At 49.6% G+C, this 24,490-nt stretch overlaps 1 protein-coding gene across 1 annotated transcript; it reads right to left on the bottom strand.

Moving 5' to 3' along the window:
- Nucleotides 1-663: 663 nt before the first annotated feature.
- LOC115176427 (histone-lysine N-methyltransferase ASH1L) lies at nt 664-24,103 on the bottom strand. The gene is made up of 12 exons (XM_029736471.1): nt 23,923-24,103; nt 17,964-18,689; nt 12,279-16,638; nt 6,055-6,361; nt 5,572-5,745; nt 5,370-5,461; nt 2,685-2,758; nt 2,555-2,600; nt 2,195-2,330; nt 1,921-2,084; nt 1,302-1,396; nt 664-1,110 (listed from the first exon to the last, which is right to left on the bottom strand). The coding sequence occupies exons 2-12, from the start codon at nt 18,543-18,545 to the stop codon at nt 997-999; spliced, it is 6,144 nt and encodes a 2,047-aa protein (XP_029592331.1). The 5' UTR covers nt 18,546-18,689; nt 23,923-24,103; the 3' UTR covers nt 664-996.
- Between the last annotated feature and the right edge of the window lie 387 nt (nt 24,104-24,490).

Here is a 24,490-nt window from a genome sequence, read left to right as displayed (position 1 = left end):
ATGCTATAGTGCCGAACTTCAGCGACAGGGATTGAATCAAACCCTAAGGGCTGTGTATCGCGAAAGTATTGCAGAAGATCTGCATAAAAATGTAGAGGTAGGCCTCCCAAGTGGTGCAGCGGTCTATGGCAGCGGTCTATGGCACTGCATCGCAGTGTTGCGGTGTCACTACAGCCTGGGGTTCGATCCCAGGCTGTGTCACAACCGGCTGTGACCGGGAGTCCCATAGGGCGGCGCACAATTGGCCCAGGGTCGTCCGGGTTAGTGGAAGGTTTGGCCCGGGGGGCTTTACTTGGCTCATCGCGCTCTAGCGACTCCTTGTGGCAGACCAGGCACCTGCAAGCTGACAGGCACCTGCAAGCTGACAGGCACCTGCAAGCTGACAGGCGTCAGTTGGCCGGTGTTTCCTCCGACACATTCCGGTTAAGCAAGCAGGTGTTAAGAAGCGCGGCTTGGGTCACGCTTTGGAGGACGCATGACTCGACCTTCGCCTGTCCGAGCCCATTGGGTAGTTGCAGCGATGAGACAAGATCGTAATTGGATATCACAAAAAAGGGGGTAAAATTGTAAAAAATGATATTGTCATGGTAATTTCAGATTGAGCCGACATGCAGCGTTTACTGTGAATGTAGTCTGCGAGAACACGGGAACATTTCCTTTACATTTAAATCGAGCTATAACGCGGATCGTCCGCAATACGAATTGAATCCAGCCCTAAGACTCTATGGTCTCCATCCATCCCTTCCACCCTCTCTGACTATTAAATCAGACTGTCACTGGTCTGCTGACCGTCTGTCAATCATTCTCAATGGTACAGTAAACAACAACACCCTCATTCCTCTCAGAAACAAAGGCCAAAATCATCTTTATAACAAATCATTTCAGGGAAGCTTTTCCCCCCCAACACTAGTGCAAAGTTAGCTGAACTGAGCTACTTGGAAGAAGAAGAGAGACTGAGCTGAGATTTCCCCCCTCCTTCCTTCCTTCCTTGTCCAATCATGTCTGCCGCAGCTTCAGGAGTATGTTGTTCAGTCGCTCCTTCCGGACCTCCCTCCAGCCCTCCTCTTCCTCCTCCACCTGTTTTTTCTCCTCTTGTCTGTTCTGAGTGAGCTGTGGTGGGGGCAGATGGGACATCAGGAGTTAGTTATAAGAATTAGTGACACAGACAAAGAACTCCATATGAATACTTCAAGACAGCCCTCATGGGAGACACTAATGAGTGAATATCTTTACAGTTACAGTACAGGGATAGAGCACTCAGAGTAGAGTACTCAGAGTAGAGCACTCAGGAGAGCACTCACATGGAGCGTGGTGCTGAGGGGGTTATGGGGGCACTGGGGATCACGAAGGGGCTCACTAGTCCACACAACCTTCTTCTTCACCGCCATTTGTCGACCTAGAGGGAGGGGAAAGAACCTTAGTGCCCATGGATGGTATTTTGTGTGTGTGTGTGTGTGTGTGTGTGTGTGTGTGTGTGTGTGTGTGTGTGTATATATATGTACAGTAGATGTCCTTAAAATTCCCTTATGAGTGTCTGTTCTTAGCTGGTGACTGTTTGATGGAAATCCATTTTGGTTGATAGTTTATGGGGAAAGCTGAACCTAGCTGGATGTTCTTGGACGGCAGTGAGGAGATGACAGAAATGGGAAAGCACTTATTTCTGTGGTTGGAAAACTGCTGTGTGTGTAATGCTGAATATGATATGGCTCAATAAATACTGTAAAACAGAGAGCTAAACTGAGCACTGAGATGAACACACACATTTATGTCCATATAAACATACACTCAGTACAATACTACTGAAAGACAATGAACACATTTCAAATAAAACACACTAACACACAGGTGCACACACACAGGCGTGCGAGCACACACACACCTACAAAAACTTAAACTAACACACACACTTGCTTCATGGACCTGACATGATGTGGCTGTTGTTGTCCCCAGTAGCTACATAGCTGGAAACTCCTCCTCCATCTTTCTCTCGTTCCCCCTCTCTCCCCCTCCTCAGGTGTATCTGTCTGTCTCTGACCCTCTCCCAGTTCCTCAAAAGGAACACGCGGTGCTTCAGGACGAACACCCTGACAATCAAACAAATACATAAATAAGATCATTATTTTGAGAAATGCACACAAACTACTAGTCTGCACCTCCATGTGTACTGACATGGCGGGTTGTCTTCTGTCTTTACCTGTCACTGGTGGTCATAGGCTCCATGTCCAGGTAGGGAAACAGCTTCTTACTGGGACTGGAACACTCCTCCTGGGGAGAGGGAGGGAGGGACACCCCTGTCTGGTGACTGGACAGGCTCTTCTCTTTTGGTTGGTCTGGGAGGAAAACAAAGACAGAGAGATAATGAGGTATGGACCCCTCCACACAGACTGAACACTTTCAATGTGTCACTGCAACAGTGGGATGTCCCCCCCCCAACCAAGTATGGTGGTAAGTCACGTTGAAGTCAAGTATTGATGTACACACTACAGTATTAACGTTGTGTATGGTATGCACCGTATGCACATACAGAAGCCAGATGTGACTTTAGGGTACTCACAGGATGAGATCTCTCTGGTCAGATGAACATCTGGCTCTTTGTGGAGCTGGAACACACAGAGACATGGTCATTCAAGTGAGTGAGTTTATTCTGTGTGTTTGTGTGTGTGTGTGCATAGTGTGTTACACACCTGGTTGTGCCTGAAGAGCCATATGACGTCAAAAGGCAACTGAAAGTCAATACGTCTCATTCTTAGGTACTTCCCTGTGAGAGAAAGGGGGGTGTTAAAAACCTGACACACACAATCTCTCTCTCTTTCTCACACACACACACACACACACACACACACACACACACACACACACACACACCGTTCTGTTAGGTGACCTAAACTGGGATATGCTTAACACCCCGGCAGTCCTACAATCTAAGCTAGATGCCCTCAATCTCACACAAATCATCAAGGAACCCACCAGGTACAACCCTAAATCCGAAAACATGGGCACCCTCATAGATATTATCCTGACCAACTTGCCCTCCAAATACACCTCTGCTGTTTTCAATCAGGATCTCAGCGATCACTGCCTCATTGCCTGCATCCGTAATGGGTCTGCGGTCAAACGACCACCCCTCATCACTGTCAAACGCTCCCTAAAACACTTCAGCAAGCAGGCCTTTCTAATCGACCTGGCCCGGGTATCCTGGAAGGATATTGACCTCCTGCCGTCAGTAGAGGATGCCTGGTCATTCTTTAAAAGTAATTTCCTCACCATCTTAAATAAGCATGCCCCTTTCAAAAAACGTAGAACTAAGAACAGATATAGCCCTTGGTTCACTCCAGACCTGACTGCCCTCGACCAACACAAAAACATCCTGTGGCGGACTGCACTAGCATCGAATAGTCCCCGCGATATGGAACTTTTCAGGGAAGTCAGGAACCAATACTCTCAGTCAGTTAGGAAAGCAAAGGCTAGATTTTTCAAACAGAAATTTGCATCCTGTAGCTCTAACTCCAAAAAGTTTTGGGACACTGTAAAGTCCATGGAGAATAAGAGCACCTCCTCCCAGCTGCCCACTGCACTGAGGCTAGGAAACACTGTCACCACCGATAAATCCTCGATAATCGATCATTTCAATAAGCATATCTCTACAGCTGGCCATGCTTTCCTCCTGGCTACCCCAACTCCGGCCAACAGCTCCGCACCCCCTGCAGCTACTTGCCCTGCAGCTACTTGCCCAAACCTCCCCAGCTTCTCCTTCACCCAAATCCAGATAGCAGATGTTCTGAAAGAGCTGCAAAACCTGGACCCGTATAAATTAGCTGGAATAGACAAACTGGACCCTCTCTTTCTAAAATGATCTGCCGCCATTGTTGCAACCCCTATTACCAGTCTGTTCAACCTCTCTTTCGTATCGTCCGAGATTCCTAAAGATTGGAAAGATGCCGCGGTCACCCCCCTCTTCAAAGGGGGTGACAGTCTGGACCCAAACTGTTATAGACGTATAGATAGAGTTCAGTGTGTCAAATCGGAGGGCCTGTTGTCCAGACCTCTGACAGTCTCTATGGGGGTACCACAAGGTTCAATTCTCGGGCCAACTCTTTTCTCTGTATATATCAACGATGACGCTCTTGCTGCGGGTGATTCCTTGATCCACCTCTACGCAGACGACACCATTCTGTATACATCTGGCCCTTCTTTGAACACTGTGTTAACAAACCCCCAAACGAGACTCAATGCCATACAACACTCCTTCCGTGGCCTCCAACTGCTCTTAAACGCTAGTAAAACTAAATGCATGCTCTTCAACCGATCGCTGCCCGCACCCGCCTGCCCGACCAGCATCACTAATCTGGATGGTTCTGACTTAGAATATGTGGACAACTACAAATACCTAGGTGTCTGGCTAGACTGTAAACTCTCCTTCCAGACTCATATTAAACATCTCCAATCCAAAATTAAATCCAGAATCGGCTTCCTATTTCGCAACAAAGCCTCCTTCACTCACGCTGCCAAACATACCCTTGTAAAACTGACTATCGTACCAATCCTCGACTTCGGCGATGTAATTTATAAAATAGCCTCCAACACTACTCAGCAAACTGGATGCAGTCTATCACAGTGCCATCCGTTTTGTCACCAAAGCCCCATATACCACCCACCACTGCGACCTGTATGCTCTCGTCGGCTGGCCCTCGCTACATATTCGTCGCCAGACCCACTGGCTCCAGGTCATCTATAAGTCTTTGCTAGGTAAAGTCACCCTAACAACACCCATCCGTAGCACGCGCGCCAGCAGGTATATCTCACTGGTCATCCCCAAAGCCAACACTCCCTTTGGCCGCTTTTCCTTCCAGTTCTCTGCTGCCAAATACTGGAATGAATTGCAAAAATTGCTGAAGTTGGAGACTTATATCTCCCTCACTAACTTAAACATCAGCTATCTGAGCAGCTTACCGATCGCTGCAGCTGTACACAGCCCATCTGTAAATAGCCCATCCAACAACCTACCTCATCCCCATATTGTTATTATTTACTTTTTTGCTCTTTTGCACACCAGTATTTGTACTTGCACATCATCTGCACATCTATCACTCCAGTGTTAATTTGCTAAATTGTAATTACTTCGCTACTATGGCCTATTTATTGCCTTACCTCCTTACGCCATTTGCACACACTGTATATAGACTTTTTTCCTATTGTGTTATTGACTGTACGTTTGTTTATTCCATGTGTAACTCTGTGTTGTTGTCTGTGTTGCACTGCTTTGCTTTGCTATATCTTGGCCAGGTCGCAATTGTAAATGAGAACTTGTTCTCAACTGGCCTACCTGGTTAAATAAAGGTGAAATCAATTTTTTTTAAATAAAAACTCACCAACATGTATGGGAGCAGGCAGGAGGCTGTAGTCTTGTTCTCCTGGTGTATATTCCAGTCTCTCTCTATTCAGCTGGTTCTGAGAGGAGGGACTGGGGAAGAGACACATTTACACTAGGAAATGAATAGAATACACACCATTTGTGAAATCAATTCAGAGTATGTGAAGTTAGTTTGTATGAACGGGTGAATGAAAACTCACTCTGTAGTTTTGTAGTCATCTGAGTAGAGCCCCGCCCTCTGAAACCTCTTCCTCGGCAGCTGGTCAGCTCCCTTATCTGATTGGCTGGCTGGGGTTAGGGATGGAGTTTGGGTTAGCTCTGATTGGCCTGTGCATATGGAGGGGGTGTGGGTGACTGGCTCACCTTCACCAGAACTAAGAAGAAGGAATAAAGTGAGAGAGCGAGAGATAGGATAGAGAGAAAGAAAGAGAGAGAAAGGGCACTGGCTTAGCACACAGTGCTGTCAACCATGTGTTAATATACTTTGTCTGTGTGAGGTATTAAGTCTTCAGCGCACATCTAGCAGCTAGTTTCAGGGTATGTAAAACAGCATGCATTTTCTAGACTTTCTCAGTAACGTTTTGATCGCTGTGGGAGTGAAATGTTGTTGCGTTAAACTTTGCGACCATCTGCGAGGGCACTCGCTGGGTCAGTTGGGATAAGGGTGAGTTCTGACGGTTTACCTTTGGAGACAGGATGGACGCTCGACCTCTTTCTCAATGCGCCTCCTCTTCCGTCTTCTCCTCCTCTGGCTCTGAATCACAGCTTCAATCACCTCTTGTACTGAATCTCCTCCTCCTCTGTTTCTGTCTCTGTTCTGGACGTCTGTCTCAGTTGGAGGGTTTGGTTGGCTTGTAGGAGAGAGGAAGGGGGAGACCAAAGGGGAGGCTAGAGGGTTCTTCCTGGGTCGTCCAGGCCCTCTCTTAGCCCCAAAACTTTGACCGGTTCTCAGCCACTTCAGTTGCCTCCTGCTCAGGTCATAGTGTGGGTCTTGAGTCCAGAGAGAAGTCATTGGAGCGAGGACAGGGAGTGAGAGAGAGAGATGAGAGAGAGGTGGGAGACAGAGAGAGGAGAAAGGGAATGATTGGGAGATAAAGAGAGGGGAAGAGAGAGAGAGAGAGGAGAGAGAGGTGGGAGACAGAGAAAGGAGAAAGGGAATGATTGGGAAATAAAGAGAGGGGAAGAGAGAGAGAGGAGAAAGGGAATGATTGGGAAATAAAGAGAGGGGAAGAGAGAGAGAGGAGAAAGGGAACGATTGGGAAATAAAGAGAGGGGAAGAGAGAGAGAGAGGTGTATATGTATCAGTAACTGAAACAGCAGCAGTCTGTCTCAGTGTGTCCCTGGGATGGGGTGACTCTACACTTCCTTTGCACTGCTGCCTGGTATTCCCCTCAAATCATATACTACCCTTCTGGGAATCACAACAAGCAGTCAAGCACACACACACATACGCGCACGGTATGCACCAGAGGAGGCTGGTGGAATGAGCTTTAGGAGGACGGGCTCATTGTAGTGGCTGGAATAGAATCATTGGAACAGAGTCAATCTTTCCATGTATTTGATGTGTTTGGTACCATTCTACTGATTCCATTCCAGGCATTACAAAGAGCCCGTCCACCTATATCTCCTCCCACAAGCCCCCTCTGGTATACACGCATGCGCGCAAACACCCACACACACGCAAACACCCACACACACAAATTATACATTAGAATGTGTGTAACGGGCTGTGTGTGTGTGTGCTCAGTCACATATGTGTCTGGTTAGATGATGTGCGACTGCCAAACAAATCCATCCTCCCTCCTCCCCTCTCAAAAACAACTCTCTACCTCCCTCCCTCTGCCCTACCTCTCTATCCTCCCTCACTATCAGTCCCCCGCCATCCCTCTATCCATCACTTCTCCTCAAGTATCTCCTTTCTTCCCATCTTTCCAAAATTCCCCAACATTAACACTGACTGAGCAGCCTTTCCTTCTAGGGTTTTTCCAGCCAGCCAGTGTACAGTATAGTATGTTGGCCAGTCAGCCAGCCAGCCCGTGTACAGGACAGTATGTTGGCCAGTCAGCCAGCCAGCCAGTGTACAGTATAGTATGTTGGCCAGCCAGCCAGTGTACAGGACAGTATGTTGGCCAGTCAGCCAGGCAGTGTACAGTATAGTATGTTGGCCAGTCAGTCAGCCAGTGTACTGGACAGTATGTTGGCCAGTCAGCCAGGCAGTGTACAGTATAGTATGTTGGCCAGCCAGCCAGCCAGGTAGGCAGTGTACTGTATTGTTGGCCAGACAGCCAGGCAGTGTACTGTACAGTATGTTGAACAGCCAGCCAGCCAGACAGTGTATACTACAGTATGTTGGCCAGCCACTCAGCAAAGCAGTGTACAGTACAGTATGTTTGCCAGCCAGCCAGGCAGGCAGGCAGTGTACAGTATTATATGTTGGCCAGCCAGCCAGGCAGTGTATAGTAAAGTATGTTGGCCAGCCGCTCAGCCAGCCAGCCAGGCAGTGTATAGTAAAGTATGTTGGCCAGCCACTCAGCCAGCCAGGCAGTGTACAGTACAGTGTGTTGGCCAGCCAGCCAGCCAGGGAGTGTACAGTATTATGTTGGCCAGCCAGCCAGGCAGTGTATAGTAAAGTATGTTGGCCAGCCAGCCAGCCAGCCAGGCAGTGTACAGTACAGTACAGTATGTTGGCCAGCCAGGCAGTGTACAGTACAGTATGTTGGCCAGCCACTCAGCCAGCCAGGCAGAGTAGAGTACAGTATGTTGGCCAGCCGCTCAGCCAGCCAGGCAGTGTACAGTACAGTATGTTGGCCAGCCGCTCAGCCAGCCAGGCAGTGTACAGTACAGTATGTTGGCCAGCCAGGCAGTGTACAGTACAGTATGTTGGCCAGCCACTCAGCCAGCCAGGCAGAGTACAGTACAGTATGTTGGCCAGCCGCTCAGCCAGCCAGGCAGAGTACAGTACAGTATGTTGGCCAGCCGCTCAGCCAGCCAGGCAGTGTACAGTACAGTATGTTGGCCAGCCAGGCAGTGTACAGTACAGTATGTTGGCCAGCCACTCAGCCAGCCAGGCAGAGTACAGTACAGTATGTTGGCCAGCCGCTCAGCCAGGCAGTGTACAGTACAGTATGTTGGCCAGCCAGCCAGCCAGACAGGCAGTGTACATTACAGTGTGTTAGCCAGCCAGCCAGGCAGTGTACAGTACAGTATGTTGGCCAGCCAGCCAGCCAGACAGGCAGTGTACAGTACAGTATGTTGGCCAGACAGCCAGCCAGCCAGGCAGTGGCCAGCCAGCCAGTGTACTGTACAGTATGTTGGCCAGCCAGCCAGCGCACAGTACAGTATGTTGGCCAGCCAGCCAGTGTACAGTACAGTATGTTGGCCAGCCAGCCAGCCAGTGTACAGTACAGTATGTTGGCCAGCCAGCCAGCCAGCCAGCCAGCCAGCGTACAGTATAGTTTGTTGGCCAGCCAGCCAGCCAGCCAGCCAGGCAGTGTACAGTACAGTATGTTGGCCAGCCAGCCAGTGTACAGTACAGTATGTTGGCCAGCCACTCAGCCAGCCAGGCAGTGTACAGTACAGTATGTTGGCCAGCCAGCCAGCCAGTGTACAGTACAGTATGTTGGCCAGCCAGCCAGCCAGCCAGCCAGGCAGTGTACAGTACAGTATGTTGGCCAGCCAGCCAGCCAGCCAGGCAGTGTACTGTACAGTATGTTGGCCAGCCAGCCAGCCAGCCAGCCAGCCAGCCAGCCAGTGTACAGTACAGTATGTTGGCCAGCCAGCCACGCAGTGTACAGCAAGTCAAATTAAATGAAGCTTTATTTACACAACACATTTCAGACATGGAATGCAACATAATGTGCTTCACATAAAAAATAAAACATATGAAAATAGAATATTTACTACACCACAAACATAAGAGGATAAAAAGCGAAAGAATAACAATAAAACCTGAATGACTAAAAGCACCCTAAGGAAAAGCAAAGGTATGTTTTAAGATCTATTTTAAATATGTCCACAGTTTCGGCCCCCCTCAGGTTCTCTGGCAGGCTCTTCCAGAGACAGGGGGCATAATAACTAAAGGCTGCCTCCCCATGTCTCTTGGTCCTAGGCTTTGGGACAGTTAAAAGGCCAGTGCCAGAGGACCTGAGGGACCTACTGGGTACATAATTGACATGCATTGGGGTGCACAATCGTGGATTGTTTTAAAAACCAATAGAATAATCTTTAAATGAATTCTAAAACTCACAGGCAAGGCAGCCAGTGCAGAGACCTTAAAACCGGTGTAATGTGTTCTCTCCATCTGGTCTTGGTCAGTACCCATGCTGCAGCATTCTGTATGTTTTGCAGTTGACCAATGGCTTTCTTGGGTAGACCAGACAGGAGAGCATTACAGTAGTCAAGCCTGTTTGTAATAAAAGCTGAATGAGGATGAGTCTATCTGTACCAGCCTGAGAGAAAAACAGCCGCACCTTGGCAATGTTCCTCAAGTGGCAAAAAGCTATTTTGGTCACATTCCTAATGTGTTATTCAAAATGGAGTTCAGAATCTAAAATAACACCTAGCTTGATAGTATTACACTTACCGTATGTTGGCCAGCCAGCCAGGCAGTGTACAGGACAGTATGTTGGCCAGCCAGCCAGCCAGCCAGCCAGCCAGTCAGGCAGACAGTGTACAGTATAGTATGTTGGCAGCCAGCCAGGCAGTGTACAGTATAGTATGTTGGCCAGCCAGCCAGGCAGCCAGTGTACAGGACAGTATGTTGGCCAGCCAGCCAGGCAGTGTACAGGACAGTATGTTGGCCAGCCAGCCAGGCAGTGTACAGTATAGTATGTTGGCCAGCCAGCCAGCCAGCCAGGCAGTGTACAGTATAGTATGTTGGCCAGCCAGCCAGGCAGTGTACAGGACAGTATGTTGGCCAGCCAGCCAGGCAGTGTACAGTATAGTATGTTGGCCAGCCAGCCAGGCAGTGTACAGGACAGTATGTTGGCCAGCCAGCCAGGCAGTGTACAGGACAGTATGTTGGCCAGCCAGCCAGGCAGTGTACAGTATAGTATGTTGGCCAGCCAGCCAGGCATTGTACAGGACAGTATGTTGGCCAGCCAGCCAGGCAGTGTACAGTATAGTATGTTGGCCAGCCAGCCAGGCAGTGTACAGTATAGTATGTTGGCCAGCCAGCCAGGCAGTGTACAGGACAGTATGTTGGCCAGCCAGCCAGGCAGTGTACAGTATAGTATGTTGGCCAGCCAGCCAGGCAGTGTACAGTATAGTATGTTGGCCAGCCAGCCAGCCAGTCAGTCAGGCAGACAGTGTACAGTACAGTATGTTGGCCAGCCAGGCAGTGTACAGTACAGTATGTTGGCCAGCCAGCCAGGCAATGTACAGTATAGTATGTTGGCCAGCCAGCCAGCCAGTCAGGCAGACAGTGTACAGTACAGTATGTTGGCCAGCCAGCCAGCCAGTCAGGCAGACAGTGTACAGTACAGTATGTTGGCCAGTTAGGCAGACAGTGTACAGTATGTTGGCCAGCCAGGCAGCCAGTCAGGCAGACAGTGTACAGTATGTTGGCCAGCCAGGCAGCCAGTCAGGCAGACAGTGTACAGTACAGTATGTTGGGCAGCCAGGCAGACAGTGTACAGTATGTTGGCCAGCCAGCCAGCCAGTGTATAGTATGTTGGCCAGCCAGCCAGGCAGCCAGTGTACAGTATGTTGGCCAGCCAGCCAGGCAGCCAGTGTACAGTATGTTGGCCAGCCAGCCAGGCAGCCAGTGTACAGTATGTTGGCCAGCCAGCCAGCCAGTGTACAGTATGTTGGCCAGCCAGGCAGCCAGTCAGGCAGACAGTGTACAGTACAGTATGTTGGGCAGCCAGGCAGACAGTGTACAGTATGTTGGCCAGCCAGCCAGCCAGTGTATAGTATGTTGGCCAGCCAGCCAGGCAGCCAGTGTACAGTATGTTGGCCAGTCAGCCAGGCAGCCAGTGTACAGTATGTTGGCCAGCCAGCCAGGCAGCCAGTGTACAGTATGTTGGCCAGCCAGGCAGCCAGTGTACAGTATGTTGGCCAGCCAGCCAGGCAGCCAGTGTACAGTATGTTGGCCAGCCAGCCAGCCAGTGTACAGTATGTTGGCCAGCCAGCCAGGCAGACAGTGTACAGTATGTTGGCCAGCCAGCCAGCCAGTGTACAGTATGTTGGCCAGCCAGGCAGACAGTGTACAGTATGTTGGCCAGCCAGCCAGCCAGTGTACAGTATGTTGGCCAGCCAGCCAGGCAGCCAGTGTACAGTATGTTGGCCAGCCAGCCAGGCAGCCAGTGTACAGTATGTTGGCCAGCCAGCCAGGCAGCCAGTGTACAGTATGTTGGCCAGCCAGCCATGCAGGCAGACAGACAAGCAGCAGCTGAGACAGTGACACATGAATAGGACTATACATAGAGACTAGTGGTTAACTAATGACTGTGTTCTGCTCATAGCTTCATAGCCCAGGGCTCAAACAGCACAGCAGGTGGCCAACTTCACAACCAGAGACATTTCTAAGATCTCTGGCAGATCGGACTGGAAGGGTTATTAACAGACTGTGAGAATGAACCAACAAATGAGGGGAAAATAATGTGTGTGTGTGTGAGTGTACGCGTGCGTGTATGTGTGACAGTTCATGTGTCATGCAGGTTCTCTGTTCAAGTCTCTAACTTGCTGTGGTAATAAAAAGAACAGAGACCTCCCCAATATAATGTCCAGTCTCTGATGTAGTGATTACATACACCTGAGAGAAGGACAGTCTACCAACCTTACCACTGTCTCTGCTATGTGAAAACCTGCTGTCACTGTAGTATGTCTAGACTGGGTGCCTGGTTTCAATAATGCTCTCTCTCTCTCTCTCTCTCTCTCTCTCACACACAACATTCCCCAGTCTCACCTGTGCCTCTCCTCTCTGTCTGTGATGGCTCCTCACTCCTCAGTGACCTGTCTTGACTCCCTGGTCTCCAATTGTCTCTTCCGCTCCTCATGCCCCTCCCACTGGTGACAGACGAGGTGAAGAGGTTGGTGTGTGTCGGGGGGGTGAAGGTGCTGTGACAGGGTGTGTGTCTCTCCCCTGCCTCTTTCTCTGACCCCCCCACAGCGGCCGTTCTCTGCCCTTCTGTCGGAGTGCCCCAGGTGGGATCGGGGGGTCTGAATCCTGCCCCCAGCCCCCCTCTCCTCAGCCAGGGGTTCTGCCGACCCCCCCAGCCCTCCCCAAACGAGGACAGGTGAGAGGAGCCTAGACAGGTGAGGGGTGTGTGTTTGAGCCTCTCTGATGATGATGATGAAGAGGCTGGTTTAGCAGAAGCAGAGAATAAAGATGAGGGGTATTTGCCGTGCCTATTTTGCCATGGAGACTCCATCAACCCAGCACTCCCTTGTCCTCCAGTCTTTCTACTTTCTCCTGGCCCTGTGGTGAACTCTGACCTTAGCTGTGACCCTGCAAATCTCTCCTCCTCTTCTTCCTTTCCGTCACGATCACGCTGTCTGTGACGATGTTTGTGTCTGAGCTTGTGTTCACTCCCCCCACAGACACAGGACCTACCAGGGATGGCCCCTCCTGGACAGGAACGGACCCCGGCCCTCTTTCCCTCACCCCTAACCCCCACGTCCTCACCTCCACCCAACCCAGCCTCCCTCAGCTGCCTGCTCCTCCTCCTGTGGAACCTGGCTGGGTTGAGGAGGAGGTGAGGGGGGTGGAGGTGGGGGTGGTGGGGGGCGTAGGGGTGAGGGGGAGGCAGGGGAAAGGAGGGGTGGGGGTTTGGGTAATGGGCCATGGTCAGAGGATAGCCTCTGTAGTAGCCAAAACCCTGAGGCATGGGGGTGGTGGAAGAGGTGGTGGAGGAGGACAGGGGGGTACTGAGAGAGGAGGGGTGGAGGTGCCCTGCGATACCCTGTAAGGCACACCTCCGCCCCTGGCCACAGTCACCCTGGTCTAGGGACTCACAGGGCTTGGTGGGACAGCCACACCTCAACCTCTGCTCTGGCTTTCTGCTGCCATAAGGCAGGCCGTGGCAGGGGTGGGGGTGGAGCGGGGAGAAGGAGGGGTGAGGGGGGTAAGACAGGGGGTGAGGCGAGTAGTATCCACTCAAGTTGATTCTGTAAACGTTTGAGAGGAAATTTTGCGATGACAATAAGGAAGAGTGGCGTCTTTTCCCCCCACTCTCATCGAGATCCTGCCCCAGTCCAGCTCTGGCCCAATCACGGTGGCGACCGATGCGGACCTCGCTGAACTGCCCAATGAGATCGTCCAGTTCAGAGAGGAAGTCTGGGTCGTGCGCGTGCATGAGCAGGTGCTGGTACTTCCTCTTGCGTTTGTGTTTCTGTCTCTTGTGTGTGTTGTGCCCTAGGCAGGGGCAGAGGTCCAGGTGGGAGCGCTGGTTGTGCCCTAGGCAGGGGCAGGGGGGGCAGGTATAGGGACATTCGTACCCCCTCCGCCTGTGCCTGTGTCTGTCTCTGGGTTCCACTAAGTCAGAAATAGGCGTGTGTCTGGGGGAGGCAGAGGGGGGAGAGGGGGGTGAGGCTGACACTCTGATGGGTGAGGGTACAGGGGCGGGGTGTTCTAGTAACATGGAGGGCGAGGGTTGTCTCTGACCCTTCCGGTTGACCCCTAAACCTGTCCGGAACACTGACCTGGTGACATCTGAGGTCATCCCCATGGTTACCCCCCCTCTCCCTCGGCCCCTCCTCTCCCCCCGCTCTGAGATAGTGTTGTGGTCCATTCCAATCACACTGTCACTAGGCAACATCTCCTTGCTGTGTGATTTACTGATAGGTGAGGGTGTGGCCTCTTTCAGGTGTGCGGGGAAGACAGGCAGATGGGGGTAAAGAGGGTGAGGAGGGTGAGGAAGAGGAGGAGAAGAGAGTCTGCTGGAGGGATGGTGGAAGAGGGGATGTCGTCCCTGACCTGGAGAACTCCTCTTTAGGGAGGGAGAGAGGGATGAAGAGGAGGAGAAGGAGGAGGAGAGAGGACGTGGTGATGCGCAGGAGGAGGAGGGTGAGGGGAGGGAGAAGGTGTGGGGGAGGAAGAGGGAGGGAGCTGGTTCTGTGCAGCCTCCATCACTGTAAGGGCTCTGGGCTCCACTGGAGTGGGTGAGAGATGGGGAGGGGAATGGGTGAGAGAGGGGAGGATGGGGCTGGGGAGAGGAGAAGAGAGAGGGACCAGAGAGACTGGTGAACAGTGTGGACTGAGAGGCAGGGTTAGAGTTAGCTGGAGCTTTGGGTTTGCGTCCTCTCCTCTTCCCCATGTAGATGGTCCCCCTCTTACTCACGTTGATCTGGGGACCTAGGTTACCCCCAAAGGAGGAGGACAGGGAGGGTGCTGTGGCCAACCCACACACCCCTCCTGCACCCCCACGAGAGTTCTCTCTACCTCCCTCTCTTCCTCTCCCCTCCTTCCCCCCTCCACACCCAGAAAGCATTTCCCTGAGTAGCCTCCTCCTCTTCCTCCTCTTCATCTCTCCGATGATGCTCCTCATCCTCAGCTTCCTGTTGCCCTTTTCAGAGGGGAAGTCTTTACCCCTCTCCTCACCTCCAGAGGGGGTCAGTGTACCCCTGTTCTGGTCCTGGAGAGTCTGTTTGGGGAGGAGGGGGGAGGGGGGCAGCCGTTTGGGGCGACCTCGTTTCCTGGGTGTGGGGTTGGGGCTAGAGGGATTGGTGAGGGTGGGACTGTGATCCAGCACTGGGTTGAGCACATGGGGGTCCGGAGTCTCATCATGCCCATGAGGGAGCACCTCAGCTCGGGTAGGTTTGGGGGAGTGTCTGGGTTGGGGTTCGTCTAAGCTCGAGGTTTGGGATTTGGGGCGACCCCTTTTTCTGGCCTGAGAGACGGGACGGTCAGGTCCAGGTGAAGGGCTAGGGTCAGAGGTCAACAGGTGAGACTGGGTGGGGGGTGGGGGTCGCCCTGCTGGTCTGGGTCTCACGGGGGTTGAGGTAGAGGGGGAGAGGGAGGACGGACTGGAGGGTGGGGGAACGGAGGGGGCTAGGCATGACTCAGCTGACCAAAGGTTGGGTGAGTTGGTAGTTGCGGGTGTCTGGGGGGTAGTGGGGGATGTCTGGGGGGAAGTAGGGGATGTCTGGGGGCTAGTGGAGGTCTGTGGGGCAACTAAGGGGGCATCTTGGGGGCCATCTGGGTTCTCTGTCAGTCTCTGTGCCCGGTTCACCAGCCTGGTCCAGCTTGGCCGTCGGGTCTTACGTTTCTTCAGCGGACGGCTGTCCTGCTCTCGGGGGGAAGTAGGAGGAGAGGAAGAGTGGAGAGAGAGAGAGGGAGGAGGGAGGGAGGTGAGGGGAGAGGAGGCAGTGGATGGGTTGGAGGGAGAGACGGTGGGTCTTGAGGGGGCACCAGTATCATCTGATTCCCCTGTTCCTCTGGTCAGGTCTGGGCTGGGTGTACCTGTCTTCCTGCTCTGAACCTCAGACAACATCTGACACTTTGTAGAAGAGGGCGATTTATTCATACTCAAGTCTCTGGGCTTCTCTCTTTCCTTGTCCTCGTCCCCATTTCTCTCCTCCTTCCCCGTCATATCCCTCCTGCTCTCATCCATCCCAGTTCCCTCCTTCCCTCTCTCATCTCTGTCCATCTTTGGACTCTCATTCCTCCCTCTGTCCTCCTTCCCTCTCCCCTTCTCCCCTCTCTTGCCCTTCCCTTTCTCACCCCTCGCTTTGTCATCTTTCTCTTTCTTCTTCTTGGCTTTCTCCTCCTTCCCTCTCTCATTTCCCACAGAGGACGGTAGTAATGGTCCCCTGCTCAGGCTGGTGAGGGAGGCAGCAGGACTCAGTCTCCCATCAGACACTGGGGCTCCTCTCTGGTCTGGAAGTAGGGGTGTGGATGGGGGCGGTGTAGGAGGGCAGCTGAAGCCTGTAGTCCTGTCCTGGGCTGCAAGGTCAGCCTGATGGGGGCTGGAGGCTGGAGGTCTTGTTGTTGAGTTCACGTTAGAGGGGGCGGCTGAGGAAGAACAGTTCTGTTTGCGACCTTTGACCTTTGTGAGTCTGGTAGGATGGCAGGTGACTGTAGGTACTCCCCCATTCAGCATACCTCCCTCCCCCTTAACACCTGCCTCACCGCTAGGGTCCTTTACCAAGGGGGAATGGGGTGATGAGGGAGGGGGGGAATGGGGAGATGAAGCTGTGGGCTCAGAGGGGGTTGCCTGGTCCATTTGGGCAGGTGAGGGTAGTTTGCTGTGGGCATCAGGTGGGTCAGGGTGCCTTGGTTTCTCCGGTAGGGTGTCTGACTTCTTATAGCCCAGGTTCACAGGGACCTGCTGGGATGAGAACATGGTTATAAACATCAGATCAGATTGGTCATTTATTATGTCATCTATCAGAAAAGATCTAGGTAATTTACAGGTAAAGATTTTAATATAATCAAAAATATTTGAAATAAATATTTATCCAAAAGAATCCCGGTTAGACCTATGATAGAGTTCTGTTCATGTATTACACAATTGCTATTTTCTAATAATTTACAGCATTGTGCCCTTGTTGACAAGGAAGTAGAGGTATGTAAATGTAATGTGTTTCAGAGCTGCATAGTTCATTAGCATTAGTGGGTCAGAGAGAGGACAGGGAGAGGAAAGAGAAAGAGGGAGGGAAAAGGAGAGCAAACAAGAGAGAGAAACAGTAAGGGTGGGGTGCTGGTGCAAGCCTGTTGGAAGACAGCTAAAGGACACAATGACAAAGAGAGAGATAGAGAAAGAGACAGGAAGAGAGGAAGAGGAAGAGAGAGGAAGAGAGAGAGAGGAAAAGAGAGAGAGAGCGAGAGAGACGAAGAGAGAGCGAGAGAAAGATAGAGAAATTAGGACAAATGGGAGGAGAGAAGCTGAGGTGATGGAGACTGAAATGAGGTTGACCCGGCAAGAGGAGAAATTGAGCGATCGAGAAAGAGAGAGAGGTGGAGAGAAAGAGAAATGAGAGCAGGTAGAGAAAAGAGGGGAGGTAAAAATAGACAGAGAGAAAGAGACAGAGTAGAGAGAGAACTAGAGAGCGATCGAGAAAGGCAGCTGTGCTATTGGTAGCTATAAATGGCCACGAATAGAGATGAGGAGGCTTGACATTTCATGCTTGTCCTGTAATTTGGGAGCTGCGTTGTTGCAGCCTGACTGGTGTTTGCAGCTAAAGCAATAATCTACTCTCTGGGGTGGGTGATTGTCATAAGAGCTGATGGACCAATGTCTGGATCAGCTGCTAATAGTTGCTGTGCTGTGTGACTATTAATAGTCCTGTTCTCTATTCTAACTCACCACTGCTGCTGCTGTTTAACTTTCTCTATCCAGACAATCACTCACTTGACCTTATTATTATTAGAAACCATTAGGAACCGCTGAGTGTTCTGGAGCGGATAACACGCCTGCTGGGGGATGAATAGGAAACACACATACTGAACACTAATGCATATCATGCACAAGCCTACATAAATGTGTAATAATATATAATTGTGTCAAATGTGAATACTTCTTCACACTGGAGAGATTTGTAGGGGAGCCGGTGTATAAAACAGAACTGAAGTACTAGTCAATGTAATAAACTAGTAGCAAGCGATTAACAAGTCAGGTATTCAGTGAGGTAGTAGTGGTTCTCTTCTTACCTGTTTGGCTGGCGCAGTCTGAGGGTTGGCTGGGCTGGGAGGGGTGGTTGTAGGGGCTGTTGATGATGATGATGATGATGATGATGATGAAGACGGAGGTGAGGAGGAGTGTATCTTCCTGGTCTGGGTGGTGCTGGGGTCTGACCCCTGGTTCTGCTCTCCGTCCCCCTCCTCCTGAGGGCTGTTCCCCTGCCCACTCCCCCCTCCCTCCTGACTCCCCCTCCCTGCTGCCCCCCTCCCAGGCCTCTGGTACGTCCTGATGGTGGGTTTACACTCGTAGCCCTCCAGGGTCCTGGGGGGTTTCTTGGTGCGTTTGGCCGTTTGGACTCCGATCCTCAGCCTCACATTGCCCTCAGTGCAGCTCCTCTCTCTGCCTGGGAATGGGAGCTCTCTCTGCCCTGCAGCACCACAGCGCCCCTCAATGAGCACCTCCAGTACTGCACCACCTGCTTCCTTCTCTATCCTCTTCCTCGTCCCACCGCCTACCTCTTTCTCTGGGTACTGCTGTGGTGGGGCTGTGGGGAGGAGAGGCGGTGAGGATGGTGGAGGTAGAGATGGGCCCCCCTTCGCTCTCTGGTCCATCAGAGATGTGAGGGGGGAGGGGTGGGGGGTGAGGCACCCAGGGTGGGAGGGAACAGGTATTGTCCAGAGATTAAAATATCAAAAAGCTTTCTTGACCCAACTGTCCAGCGCTCTGTCCCTCTCTGTCTGTCAGTCAGGCTTGAACTGAGAAGGATGGAGTGAAAGAGAGAAACAGACAGAGAAAGACATCAGACATTAGTAACAGCAATACAACAATTGCTGTAAGTCGCTCTGGATAAGAGCGTCTGCTAAATGACTAAAATGTAAAATGTAAATGTAAACAACAGGAGAAGTCTGTCAGCTTTACTGAAAAACAACAGAATGACAATCCAAAAGTACTTTACAAGAACGTGAAAACACAGAAACTATACTGCCTCTAAACTATACTGGCGCTTCCTATAATGCTTTCAACAGACGACAAAAGACACCAGCTAAATGTCAGCTTACAAGTAGGCTATGTCCTGTTCTCCACTGCAGCTGACCACAGCATCACCCAGCCTGGCAACCCGACACTATACTAAACCCTACAGCTGGAGTCAGCTCCCTCTCTTTCCTCCGCTCTCTCCGGCCAAAGTCCTGAAGAAAATGCTGCATACAATTTCCCTAGCCGTGTGTGTGTGTGTGTGTGTATGTGTATGGTGTGTGTGTGTATTGTGTGTGTGTGTGTGTGTGTGTGTGTGTGTGTGGTCGTATGAAGCAGATGGCAGTAAAGTCACTCAGGAGATGATTCAGATGATGACCTCACTGATGACCTCACTGAACGGAACCCCAGGGGACCAATCATACTCAGCAGAGCAGCCCTTTCCAAGAATGCCTGCACTTACTGGAAAACTCTCTTCAAATTCTTTAAAAAGGTATTATTCCTTCCTTCCTCCATCTTTCTTTCTTTCTTTCGTGAAGGGATCACAGATCTAAGGGCTCATGCTCGATACCAACTTCTACTTCTCTCCACACCACAACCCTGCTACCTTTCCCTCCCTCCTCCCTTCTCTCTACTCTCTACTGTACTCTGCCTCTCTCTCTTTTCTCTCCAACCTTCTCTGTTTCATGTCTGTCAGCAACCCTTTGCAACTCTCTCTCTCTGAACAGACCACACAGTAAAACGGTCAACCCAGCACCAGGCACCGTATCCATGTTAATGAAAACCATATTTCCTCCCCCTCTTCTCTTCAGTCTTTTTCTCCTCTTCAACCTCAATCCTTCCATTCACGTCCTCCAGAACTTTCCCCTCCTCCCCTCTCAGTAGTGGTGTAACACAAATCCGTAGGAACGGGCAAAACTTATTTTTGGAAACGAGTGTGAATTCCTCCCCCTCCCCTGGTTTCCTCTAAGTCAAGTAAGCTTTTCATTGACCCCATTGTAAATGGACTTTTAATGTGATGCTATGGCAAGTAACACACCCAACAATAACGTTCCCCTGAACAGCCATACTTTACTCTCTCTCTGTCTCCCTCTCTCTGTCTCCCTCTCACACATACACACTTGCTCTGTAGTCTATGTGCTGACCAATACAGCCAAAACAAACACCATCTCCTATAACTCTTTCCCTATCATCCCCTCTGTCTCATTCCCCTATGTCTCATTCCTCTCTCTCTCTCTCTCTCTCTCTCTTCATTTCCTAATAAAACACACCCTGTTGTACATTCTTTACTCTCTATGGAGAGCCTCTTACGAAACAACTCATCTGTCTCTCAACAGTGCCTTGTCCTTCTCCTCTGAAGAGGCTTCCAGTCAGACCATGTTATCATATAGAGCTCAGTATCTCTCAGACTACTGGTCACCTCTACAGTGACCACTACTGTGGCCTGACCCAGATAGACAGACACACACCCAGATAGAGAGAGAGAGAGAGAGAGAGAGAGAGAGAGAGAGAGAGAGAGAGAGAGAGAGAGAGAGAGAGAGAGAGAGAGAGAGAGAGAGAGAGAGAGAGAGAGAGAGAGAGAGAGTACATATTGTGGAGGTCACAGTGACATGAAGACATGGTGAGATAGAGGACAGTATACTACAGTACAATATAGTATAGCCCTGTTTATCAATACAATGTCAAGTTGGCTAGATTGAGTGACAGGTTGAAATACCTTTAATTTTCAGAATATGGCATTATAGAATAGGCGACATTACGTGTTTAGATAACACAAGTACAAGTGCCATGAGTCAACAAGCAGGCCCACACGTAGCCTACATGTAGATAGACTGAGGAAAGAGGTGTGGCCAATACATACTGGATAGAACAAAAGCTAATCGTATTATTCACTATGACTAAATATGAATGTTATGAACCTCAGTCCTATAAACAGCCTGTCCGTCTGTTCCAAGGAAGTGTCTGTCGTGCTAACTAACTAGCAGTCGACGATATCGTAACATTAAAAGTAGACTCAACGATATGACGTAGATGCAGAAAGTAAACAGCATAGTGGGTCAATTTTCGCAACAACTACTGTAATTGAGCATTGGCTCAACTTCTCTGTTTTGATGCCCTGGCTACCACGCTGTGAACAGCGTGAAGCGAACCCCTGCACATGCGCAGATACTGTGTGTGACTGAGTGAGAGTGAAGTCTTGCATCTTGCTCATCTCAATATCTCCGGTGCTGCTCTTGGCAAAGTAATTTCGCTCAGTCTGCCTTTAAGCAGCGGGTCTACAGCTATTGCAGATGTCAGAGTGATGGATAGACTTGACATTATTATCATTGTGATCCTCTGCACTCAACAAGCAGTGGGTTAAATCATTGTAATGGCCCTCTCATATCCAACCATCTCCATCAGACTGTCACTGTTATCAGCCATAACTACTAGTACATAAGCATCTCTATGACAACACACTAGTGACAGAGCATCCCATTATACGCTATATGTACAAAAGTATGTGGACACCCCTTCAAATGAGGGGATTCGGCTATTTCAGCCACATCCGTTGCTGACAGGTGTATAAAGTTGCGCACACAGCCATGCAATCTCCACAGACAAACATTGTCAGTAGAATGGCCTTACTGAAGAGCTCAGTGACTTTCAACGTGGCACCGTCATAGGATGCCACTTTTCCATCAAGTCAGTTCATCAAATTTCTGCCCTGCTAGAGCTTCCCCGGTCAACTGTAAGTGCTGTTATGGTAAAGTGGAAACATCTAGGAGCAACAACGGCTCAGCCACAAAGTGGTAGGCCACACAAGCTGACAGAATGGGACCCCCAAGTGCTGAAGTGTGTGGCACATAAAAATCGTCTGTCCTCAGCTGCAACGCTCACTACCGAGTTCCAAACTGCCTCTGAAATCAACGTCAGCACAAAACTGTTTGTCAGGAGCTTCATTAAATGGGTTTCCCTGGCCAACCAGCTCCATATTAATGCCTATGATTTTGGAATGAGATGTTCGACGAGCAGGTGTCCATATACTTTTGGTCATGTAGTGTACATGATAGTGATCGGTTGAGATAGTATTTCAGTATACTAAGTGGTACCGCTACTCCATACAAGCTGATGAGACACACACAGAGAAAAGTTGGTGGTCATACGCACATCCTTAAAAACATAGGTACTGGGCTAATAACTACTAAAGAACAAGAAGGCCTGCACACTGTTAAAGCTCCCAATTCACCACTTTATTGACAACGTTTCCATCTGAAACGGATCTTCGTCAGGTCCAACAAACAAACTGAGTGCTCACATCCCAAAATATGCACATTTCACCTCACATGACCATTACGCACACATGGTGACACATGGTGACACATGGTGACACATGGTGACACATGGTGACACATGTGTCACGAATGGCGAATGGCGATGCATCGTGTGAACTATGGTAGCTTGTAGGCATTACGCACAGTGCACACATAACGTAGGTGATGACATGACACGTGCCATTGTTGTTGTTGTCATTCATATAGCCTATATCATAGAACATTTACCAATAATACATATAATTGCACAACGAATTTAACCATTAAACTATTACATGTCTGTCAGTTATCACAATTCTCTATGATGATAGTCTTTTTTGTGTGATGAGTCCATGCCCCTTTCCCCTCCCTCATCTGTCCTCTGTCTGCCTTATAATACTTGTGTCAGCAACATTGGCTTAATAAATATTATCACAGTCTGCGAAGGGAAAATTCAACCCTGGTCCCACACCCCCATAATAAATTATATGACAGATGCAATATTGTCGCAACGCTGTGATACAGCACGCTAGCATATACTTACTAACTAACATAACATGATGGTTTGATATGCTACAAAATTAGACATATTCGTGCTACTTACCGAGCGTGCGCGTCCCAGAACTGCGTTTAGCCTACATTAGACAAGATAAGAGAGCTTGGTGATACTGTCCTATCCTCTCGACAACCGTCAACAATCATGCGATGTATTCAGATATTGGTTTGGTTACATAACTAAAGTCGCTAGGCCTACTCCTCCTAGGAAACCCTACGCATAGGCTGGCTGGATACATTAGAGAACAACATTTGCGCGGCGGTTTTCATAGCGCTGGGTTGAAGACACTACAGTAGCATTCTCCGTAGTAACTTGTCTCGACAGCTAGGTGGAGAGCTTGTTACAGTACTGCAGGCGAAGACAAGTAGATTCAGCCGCGGAGTCGATGGTTATGGGCCGGGGCATAATTATAATAATGCTGCAAATTCACCACAACTAATAACAATAATAGATTGTATTTTGAAAATAACAATAATTTCATACCTTGATTACATTGAGACATGATCACATACAAAAGACATGTCTCTTTTTTAATTTGTGGTATACTTGGGAACATATTTCCTAAATTAAACAAATGTGTAGCTGAATTCCTTGTGATTTTAGTCTCTCTTTTTTTTTGACATAAACAGAATCCTATGTTTTATTTTGTAATAAAAAAATGGGTAAGGTGGGGTATCAGTCGCGGGCCAGTTTTGTTTAGTTTATTTTGTAACTATTTCTCAGCCAGCCAGGAAAAGGGAAAGTTCGGCTACATTGTTTCCTTCAGCCTGATCAGATCGTGCACTGTGCTAGAGGACGGTGAACGCCCCCGGTGAGGCTGCGTCATTCTGTGCCAAAACATTGTTGACAGCGGGGCTTTCTATTCGATTGCATAGTTGCGAGCTTCACTCGTAATAAATGATGAGCACATACGCCAGCAATCTCTTAGCAAAGGCAACTTTCGTGAGAAAATGTATTCAGAAGCTATATGTGCAGTTGGCCGAAATAATAAAATACCTCAACAGTTCAATGTGCATCTAAATGATTTTTAAAAAGTTGCTAAAAACTTATGTTCACAAAATAGCCTAAATTATTTAGAAATACATAATGATATAAAAAAAAAATAACAAAATGGCGACGACGTATCAAGCCTTGCTTTCTCTTGGCCCTTCTTTCCCAAGCAGTTACCTGTTTGCATATCTGAATTCGTTCCTTGCGCTACCCGGGCACGGTTGAAGTCAGAGCGGACTGAAGCCCATTCACAAAACCGGGGCTTCTGAGCGGAAAGCGCCCGTAGTAGAAGCACTGAGTAGAAGGTTACAGCAGTCTCAAACAAGCTGAAAGCAACACACCGCACTCTTTCAGGAGCTCCAAGAGGCGGGAGAGAAGGGAGGGAGAGGAGGGTGATTGATGTGCGCTATGGGAGATCCAGTAGACTGTAAGTCTATACAGCCAAAGCCTACTGTTTTTTTTATTGTTAAGAAATTGTATTTCATTTTAAAAAGTATCGCTATCGAACATTATTGTGGTTGAATGTCAAATACTAGGCCTAAGGCTATAATTATGTTTACAAACGAAAACAATATATTTTTTGGTTTCATTCCCGCATACTCCACTTTGAAATGTATGGGACCATCTTGCATAGAATCATCCTGAGAATGTTTATACAGTTTTTCCCCATCCTGTCATAACCATTGGAATCCTATAGGCCTAAATCCTAGGTCCATTGACTTAAATCTATTTTAGGCCAACTATT

Source organism: Salmo trutta, chromosome 37 (assembly GCF_901001165.1).
Source record: "Salmo trutta chromosome 37, fSalTru1.1, whole genome shotgun sequence".
In the NCBI taxonomy this organism is placed as follows: domain Eukaryota; kingdom Metazoa; phylum Chordata; class Actinopteri; order Salmoniformes; family Salmonidae; genus Salmo; species Salmo trutta.
Note: the sequence above shows the minus strand (reverse complement) of the source record. Positions and strands in the feature narration are given on the sequence as shown.

What these genes read in the sequence shown, in the direction of transcription:
- LOC115176427 (XM_029736471.1), bottom strand. Translation starts at nt 18,545, where the DNA reads ATGGACCAGAGAGCGAAGGGGGGCCCATCTCTACCTCCACCATCCTCA. An exon ending in GATGACTACAAAACTACAGA is followed by an intron (nt 5,462 to 5,571) that starts GTGAGTTTTCAT and finishes TCTCTTCCCCAG; the next exon opens with TCCCTCCTCTCAGAACCAGC. An exon ending in CCCTCAGCACCACGCTCCAT is followed by an intron (nt 1,111 to 1,301) that starts GTGAGTGCTCTC and finishes CCCCCACCACAG; the next exon opens with CTCACTCAGAACAGACAAGA.